Consider the following 8,809-nt stretch of genomic DNA (forward strand, 5'->3'; position numbering starts at 1 on the left):
CTTTGGAAAAGGGTAATTCTAGAACCAAAAAGTGAAACAAACAAAATAAAAAATTTATTAGTGGTGTGCTTACCACTCCTACTCAACATTGTGCTGGAGGTCCTAGTCAGTACAAGAAAAGATTGTCAGGAAAATCGGAAAAGAAGAAAGAAAAGTGTCTCTATTCACAATAAGAATATCTATGTAGAAAATTCTAAGGAGTCTACAAAAAATATACTAGAACTAATAAGTGATTGTACCAAGATTCCAGGGTACAAGGTCATATAATAAATTCCACTGCATGTCTATATTCCAGCAATAAAAATTGGAAATTTAAATTTTAAAAACAGTATCGTTTGCAATAGCACCAAAAAGCAGGAATTACTTAGGAATAAATCTAACAAAAAAAATGAACAATTTGCATGCTAAAAGGTACAAAACACTGGTGAAATAAATCAAAGGAAGGCCTGTAATGCAAATATACTATGTTCATGGAATGTTAAGATTTTGATTTTCCCCAAAATGGTCTATAAAAAGGACTCAATTCCAGCAGTTGTGAAATCAACAAACTATTCATGAAATTCTTATTGGAAAGGTAAAGGAACTAGAATAGCCCCTATAATTCTGAAAAAGAACAACATAGTTGGAAGACACACTATCTGATTTCAAGACTTAATATAAAGCTGCAGTAATCAGAACTGTGTGGTACTGGAGAAAGCACAGATACATAAATCAACACAACAGAAACAGAGTCACGCATGTGTAGTCAAGTGATTTTCAATAAAGGCACAAAGGCAATTCAATGGAAGGAGGATAGTTTTTTCAACAAATGATGCTGGAACAATTAGATATATGCAAAAAAATGAACCTCGATCCATTCCTTGTACCATATACAAAAATTAACTCACATGGATCATTTATCTAAATGTAAAATATAAGACTATAAAAAATGTTTGAGGAATACATGGGGGGAATCTTTGTGACTGTGGTTAGGCAAAGATTTCTTAGATAAAACACCAAAAGTATAATTCGTATAAGCAAAAATTGATAAACTGGACTTAATCCAAATTTTAAACTTCAGCTCTTGGAAAGACATTGTTTAGAGAAGGAAGAGATAAGCCACCAACTGGGAGAAAATATTTACAAATCACATATTCAACAAAGAACTTTATCCAATATACATATAAAAAACTCTACAAAGTCAATAATAAGAAAACAAACCACCAAGTTAGAAGAATGGGCAGATGTGAACAGATACTTGACAAAAAAAGATGGAAGGATGGGCAAATAAGCACCTGGAAACATGATTAACACATTTGTCATTAGGGAAATTAAAATTAACACCACAGTGAGATACCAGTAAATACCTACTAGAATGGCTAAAATGTATAAAACTGACAATATCAAGTGCTGAGGAGGATGTAGAGCACTGCTCATGGAAATGTAAAGTGGTACAGTTACTTTGAAAAAGTTTCTCATAAAATTAAACATACTGACAAACATCAGTAACAAACAACATCAGTAACAAACAAACATCAGTAAATCCTACTGATTTACCCATGAAATAAAAACTTGTATTCACACAAAAACCTGTACGCAAAGTTTCTAGCAGCTTTATTTATAATCTCCCTCAACTGGAAACAACTCAAATGGCCTTCAACTGGTGACTGTATAAACAAATTGTCACATGTTGATACAATGGAATACTACTCACTCCTAACAAGTGCCACAACACAGATGAGCCCCCAATGCATTACAGTAAGTCAAAGCAGCCAGACTCAAAGGCTACATACTACTGTATGATTCCATATGCACAATCCCATTTTTATGACATTTTGGAAAAAGGCAAAACTAATAGGGACTGAAGACAAATCAGTAGTGGTTGCCAAGGACCAGAGGTGGGGGAAAGAAATGACTACAAAGGACCACAAGGAAATTCTGGGGGGTGATGGAACTGCTCTGTATTTTGACCGTGGTGGTGATTACATGACTACGCATTTTTCAAAATATCACAGAACTCTACATTAAAAACAATAAAATAGTTCATGGTTAAAAAAGATATGAAACAAATATGGCAAAATGTTGAAATCTGGCAAAGCTAGGTGATAGACGTCCAGGTGTTTATAATATTTTCTATACATTTTTGTATGTCTAGAGTATTTCTTTCCTAATAAAAAGTTAGATTTTTAAATTATTTTTCATCAAAAGTAATGATTTTTTTTAAAAGCTTCTTGTCTTCTGACGTGGCATCACCTATGCAGTATTTTACTAAAAATGTTTAACCTGAACACAATCATGAGGAAACAGACAAATCCAACCTGAAGGGTATTTTGCAAAGCAACTGCCCTTACTCTTCATAAATTTCAATGACATCAAAGATACAAAAAAAGCCAGAGAACTGACCCAAATTCAAGGGGAATAAAAGGCCATGACAATTAAAAGCAATGTATAATTTTTTATTGGATCCTGGATCAGAGAAAACAAGTTACAGAACACATTATTGGCACAGTTGGAGAAATCTGAGTATGGATTTTATATTAATGTATCAATGTTACATTTCTCAAGCGTGATAATTATATTCTGGTTATGTAAGCAAAAGTCTTTATTCTTAGGAAACACACGCATAAGTATTTAGAGTTTACAACTAATTCTCAAATGGTTCGGCAAAAGAAGTCAACAATTTTATATACATATATTATTAAGAAATATGCAAATATGACAAGATGTTAACAATTGTTGACTCTAGGTATAGAGTATATGGTTATTCTCAATATTGTTTTTATAACTTGTTTTTGAGTTTGAAAATCTTCAAAATATTAAGATGGGGAAAGATGTTTAAAAATATTTTGAAGGCATCATACATAATTTGAAGTTTCTAGATTGTTTCAATTTTTTTTTTTAATCTGCTACTGAAACCTAAAAAATGTAGGCCAGGTTCAGTTTTACCCTCCAGAAGAACAAGTGGCTCAAGTTGCCAAGGATGGGGCCTGCTGCTTCCCGCCGATGCCATAAGGCAATGCTGCCCACACTGCAGTCATCAGCCTTACACATTTTTTTCCCTGCATGTCTACGTTATTTCCATTAGAAAAACAGTATCTATATAATATTTTGGTCCACTTTCTTCTCCTTACCTCTACCATTCAAACTTGAATACTTTATTTCTACTCAAGTAAACGTAGAATCAGCTATCTGGCATGAGAACTAAATATCTCACATCATTAAATTAATAGGATTTAATTGAATTAAAGTATGTTCTTTATTATTTCTCAGGAATAGTGACTCATGTTTCCTACATGTTATTTCCCTTTACTTTCATTTATCTGGGTAACTATGTAATGAGTGTCTCTTTTCCTACATTCAGTAACATGAGTGGGTGTGAGTATAATTTATAACATCAGTAACTGGACTCATCATTAATTATCAATTCATGTTCAATTCCGCTTAGTATATGGTATTTGCATAATAACTTCAGATATTTTAGTCAAGTTTACTTTCCGACATCAATTATAAAAATTAAGACGTTAATTTTAAAACGTTATGAAATTTCCAGACTAACTAGCACGTGGCCCACTTTTGCTCATACTGTCGTGAGAGGTCCCTGGGCAGCTACTGCTTCAATCTCAATCCAGTCTCCTCAGAACAAAGCAGCATCGGGGTAAGCACTCCAGCAGGAAAACCACTCCTGACATTCTGTTTGTGGATTTCACCGACGGTACTGAAGTCATACACTCAGCCAGCAGAACAGCTGCTTCTACCACATTATTGAGGTCACAGCCTGCAGCTTTCAGAATCTCACCCCTATTTCCAAGGCTTGTTTAGCTTCTTCTGTCACCCCTCCTGGCACAAGCTGTCCCTCTGAAGGGTCCATACCTAGCTGTCTTGAAATGTAAGTGATCCTTTCCACTAACAAAGCTTGACTGCAGGACCAATGGCCTTGGGGCTTTCCCTGTGCTGATCACCTTTCTGATCAAGGATGACATGACGTCCTTTTCTCCTGCAGTGCTTCTGGGTCTCACTGCATTCTGCCTTCCTCATTTCTGACACAACTGCATGTTCCCTGGGATGCTTCCTTTACATATATTTTTAATCAACACCTTTTTTCCCCTTAGCCTCATCCTAACAGGTCTGTAATGCTAGTTATGATGTTTTTATTTCTAAAATATATTACAAATACATAACTCTTAAAAATTTTAAATTTATTTTTAATTGTGATAAAGTACACATAAAATTTACCATCTTAACCATATTCAGTAGCATTAACTACATTCATATTGTTGTGCTACCTTGATCACCATCCATCTCCAGAACCTTTTTCATCTTGCAGAACTGAAACTCTATATCCATTAAACAATAACTCCCCATGCCCCACCCCAGCCCCTGGCAACCACCATTCTGTTTTCTGTCTTCATGAATTTGACTTCTCTAGGAACCTAACATAAGTGGAATCATGCAGTACTTGTCCTTTTGTAATTGGTTTATTTCACTTAACATGATGTCTTCAAGATTCATCCATGTTGTAGCATATATCAGAATTTCCCTCCTTTTTAAGGCTGAATAATATTCCATTGTATGTAAATACTACATTTTGCTTATCCATTCATCTGTTGGTAAAAACTTGGGGGAAAAAATTTATCCATGTAAAAGCTAAGTTAATCTGGAAAACTACAGCTGGTAATGGTACCACACTTGAGGAAATACTCCTATATTGGATAGAAAATTTGCTCTGAGTGTGAGCAGGGTAAGAACCGGCAGTGGGGCCAGACCAGAGCTGAGGGGGTAGAGAAAAGGGTTCTTGGGTCCAACTGAGAAAAGAGGGGTTCCCAAGTTAGAGGCAGTGAGAGTCCAGCAACTCCTTCCAAAGTTCATGGATTTGCACATGGCATCATCCGTACCCCCTGGAAGAGCCCTGTCTTTCTAAAGGAGAAATCAGACTATTTAGGGAAGGTGGTGGAGAGGAGCTTGCCAGTTACATCTCGAAACCCTAAAAGTCTCAGAGCGAATCCTCTGTAAGAATCAGCTGCTTCAAACGCTTGTGAATCTCTGTTGGTATAAACTACATAAAACAGGAACAGGAAAGTTGATTTTTTTTTTTTAAATGCCATCATGCCTCTCCTCTGCCCACCGAAGTATGATCTTTTCCAAAAAGTTCTTTATATTTCCTTTTCCCAATACCCACCCCTTTGCTCTGGTTTGTAAACTCCTTCCTGCAAGTACACACCGTGAACACACTACGTGCTTTCCCGGTCTCTGGCATCTTTAAGGAGCACGCACCTCACTCAAAGGAGAAGCTGCAGTTCAGGTCGCTCTGCAGGCCCCCTCCGGGGCGAACTCCCGCTGCCCCCCCCCTCCCCCCGCCGCCCCGACTCCAACGACGGCGAGTCCGGAGGAGCCCGCGTGGGGAGGGGCTGGCCGCCAGAGTCCTGGGGCGCGAGCGGGAAGGGGTCCCCACGAGTGCAGCCGGGACGGGCGTGTGTTCGGAGGAGAGACACAGGTCACCCACGCCCCTGTCCAATGCAGGTGGGGACCGGCCGGAGAGGACCGGCGTCGGGGGAGAGTAATAGGTCAACGGACCGAGGGCGCGACGGGGGCCTCACCCAGCGCCGAACCGGGACCGGGAGAAGGGGTCAGAGTCCGTCCCTCCCCCTGAGGTTCTAGATACACGACACCTAGTTCAATCCGAATTTCGGAGAAACAACGAATGATTTTTTACTCTAAGTATGTCCCAAATACTGCATGGGGCAGCCTTGAACGAAAATTCCCCGTTGTTTATCTGAAATTAAGCGTCCGGGATCTCATCCGGCACCCCTTCCCGCGGGTCCCCAGCCGGGGCGGACCCTGCACGGGGAGCGGGTGAACGGCCGGGCTTAGGGCTTCACGCTCGCTCACCTTCAGCACCAGGACGTGGAGCATCTTCCCCGAGCCTCGCAGGCCACCGGGCAGACTCGCCCGGGAAACACGCGCAGCGTAGCGGCCGCGCCCGGCTCCTGGTCTCCCCGTCGCTACTCCCTCGAGATGAACTTTTGGGGGCAAAAACAGAGTCTCCTGCAGTGCCGGCCTCCGCGGAGTCACGCTTCCTCTCCAGGTCAGCGCCGCGGAGCCCGCGCGCCCAGCCCAGGCCCCGCAGCCCTGGCCCAGCACCGCAGCTAACCGCAGGCTACGCGCCGTCCTCCAACCTGAACACCGGCGAGGGCTCACTGGGGTTCCCGCCCCGCCCCCCAACGCCCGCCCCCTGCCAGCGCACGCCTTGAGGATTCCAGAAACCGCGTGGCGCGCCAACCGCCAGCACAACTGGCCGCAGCTGTGCTCACAGCGCTTGGGGGCCGACGGGGGGGCGGAGCTGCGCGGGGCGTCACGTGGCTCGCTCCCTGGGTCCTCGCGAGCACTCACCTGAAGCCTTCAGTTTTAAATGTAAGTTTGAGTTCCAGAGGTCAAGTAAACATGTGCTTAAAGCTCCAAGCAGCAAAAATGTGCTGCCAGTCTGGAGGAAAGCACAACGCAAAGTACATGAACTTCACGTGTTACTGAATGGGGCCAACCAGGCCGCGCCCCCCCCGCCCCAATCACCCGGCCCCGTTCACCTGAAAGCTCCAGACCTTGTCAAAAAAAAAAAAAAAGGGAAATCACCAGGTCGGATTTAAACACGAGGTCTCAGAGGCAGTTCCCAAACCCCAAAGAAGATGCAGAGTACAGCCCTCTCCCACTTTTTTTTTTCTTAAAGTTGTGTTTTTCTTTACTTTTTACTTTTTGTCCGCACTTCAGGGCATGCGGGATCTTAGCTCCTCCACCAGGAATGGAACACTTGCCCCCTGCAGTGGTAGCACACAATCTTAACCCCTGGACCTCCAGGGAAGTTCCAGCCCTCTCCCAGTTCTTTGTGTGGGGTTAACACTTTTTTCCTTCGACTAGGTACCATGCTACAATATGGTGTTTCCCAAACTTTTCACAGCACGCCTCACAGAAAATGAAAATAATTATATATCACACTGAGATGAAGAGTCAAGATTGTTGAAATGGGAACTCACTGCATGGCGCTCCAGCCACCCAGGCCTCTTGAGGCTTAAGGGGGTCAATATCTGTACCTGTCTCCCCACTCCCCCAATTAGTGGGAAGTACTTTTATTTATTTATTTATTTGTTTATTTATTTATGGCTGTGTTGGGTCTTCGTTTCTGTGCGAGGGCTTTCTCTAGTTGTGGCAAGCAGGGGCCACTCTTCATCGCCGTGTGTGGGCCTCTCGCTATCGCGGCCTCTCTTGTTGCGGAGCACAGGCTCCAGACGCGCAGGCTCAGTAGTTGTGGCTCACGGGCCCAGTTGCTCCGCGGCATGTGGGATCTTCCCGGACCAGGGCTCAAACCTGTGTACCCTGCATTGGCAGGCGGATTCTTAACCACTGCACCACGAGGGAAGCCCTAAAAGAACTTTTAAAGTTGTATTTATTTTGCATCAGTTGAGATGGAATGAACTTTTGCAGTTATGTCATTCAACCCAAAAGCAGAAGCCTGATGCCTGCCCAGGGTCTTTCCAAGACGCCTCAGTTATCTTTTATGGACTTGTTCTGTGCATCAGAGAAGGCATTTGTCGTGGTTCCCACTAATATTATACATCTGTCAGATTATCCTTGTTTCTAATGTATTTTTTCCATAGCTTAATATTGTGTTACTCGCTGCAAGATTCTCGTATCTTCATTTTTAACTGTATATATCAAACTAAAATTAACTTTTATTTATTGGTTCCTATGATGAATTCCATCTCATCTGATTAGTAGTCTCTAAGCTCTTCTTGCTTGTGTTCCCCTCTTTTTATTTTTAGCCCTCATGCAGTATTGTTTTTAAACAACTTATAATTAGATTTAATTTTTTCCAGTTTTGAGATATAATTGACATATATTGTATAAGTTTAAAGTGTACAACATAATGGTTTGATATATGTATATATTGTGAAATGATTACCACAGTATGTTTAGTTAACATCCATCACCACCATCCATCCATCCGTTACAAAATTTTTTCCCCTGTGATGAGAACTGTTACCATCTACTCTTTTAGCAACTTTCAAATACATAATACAGTATTGTTAACTATTCTCATCATGTACATTACATTCCTAGACCTTATTTATCTAATAACTGGAAGATTGTACTTCTGACCACCTCCACAATTCCCCCACCCCTACCCCTGCCTCTGGCAACCACAAATCTGATTTCTGTTTCTAGGAGGTTGTTTTTTGGACTCCAAATATAAGTAAGATAATACAGTATTTGTCTTTCACTGTCTGCCTTATTTTACTTAGTATAAGGTCCTCAAGGTCCATCCATGTTGTCTCAAATGCCAGGATTTCCTTCTTTTTATAACTGAATAGTATTCCATCACATACATATATATAGATAAATAGGTAGATAGATAGATACGTATATCTTTATCCGTTCATCTGTTGATGGACACTGAGGTTGTTTTCATGTAAATGGTGCTTCACAGAACATTGGGGTGCTGATATCTCTTCAGAATTTCTCTCAGATATATACCCAGAAATGGTATCATATGATAGTTCTATTTTTAACTTTTTGAGGAACCTCCTTACTGTTTTCCATAGTGGCTGTACCAATTTACATTCCCACCAACAATGCACAGGTGTTCCCTTTTCTCCACATCTTCACCAACACTTATCTCTTGTCTTTTTGATGATAACCGTTCCAACAGGTGTGAGCTACTGGTATCTCATTGTGGTTTTGATTTGCATTTTCCTAATAACTAGTGATGTTGAGCACCTTATCATGTACCTATTGGCCATCTGAATACCTTCTTTGGAAAAGTACCTATTCAGGCCCTTTGTCC

At 41.3% G+C, this 8,809-nt stretch overlaps 1 protein-coding gene and 1 pseudogene across 2 annotated transcripts in view; both read right to left on the bottom strand.

Moving 5' to 3' along the window:
* Positions 1-6,183, bottom strand: part of TDRD12 (tudor domain containing 12) — an 82,410-nt gene extending 76,227 nt beyond the window's left edge. For both annotated transcript variants that reach the window (XM_059999075.1, XM_059999074.1), the window contains exon 1: positions 5,866-6,183. In XM_059999075.1, the coding sequence (XP_059855058.1) occupies positions 5,866-5,889 (24 nt within the window). In that variant the 5' untranslated portion in view covers positions 5,890-6,183. The remainder of the gene's footprint in view (positions 1-5,865) is intronic.
* On the bottom strand, positions 3,557-3,959 carry LOC132416890 (2-iminobutanoate/2-iminopropanoate deaminase pseudogene; annotated as a pseudogene).
* Positions 6,184-8,809: the final 2,626 nt, after the last annotated feature.

This window comes from Delphinus delphis, chromosome 20 (genome assembly GCF_949987515.2).
Source record: "Delphinus delphis chromosome 20, mDelDel1.2, whole genome shotgun sequence".
Taxonomy (NCBI): Eukaryota; Metazoa; Chordata; class Mammalia; order Artiodactyla; family Delphinidae; genus Delphinus; species Delphinus delphis.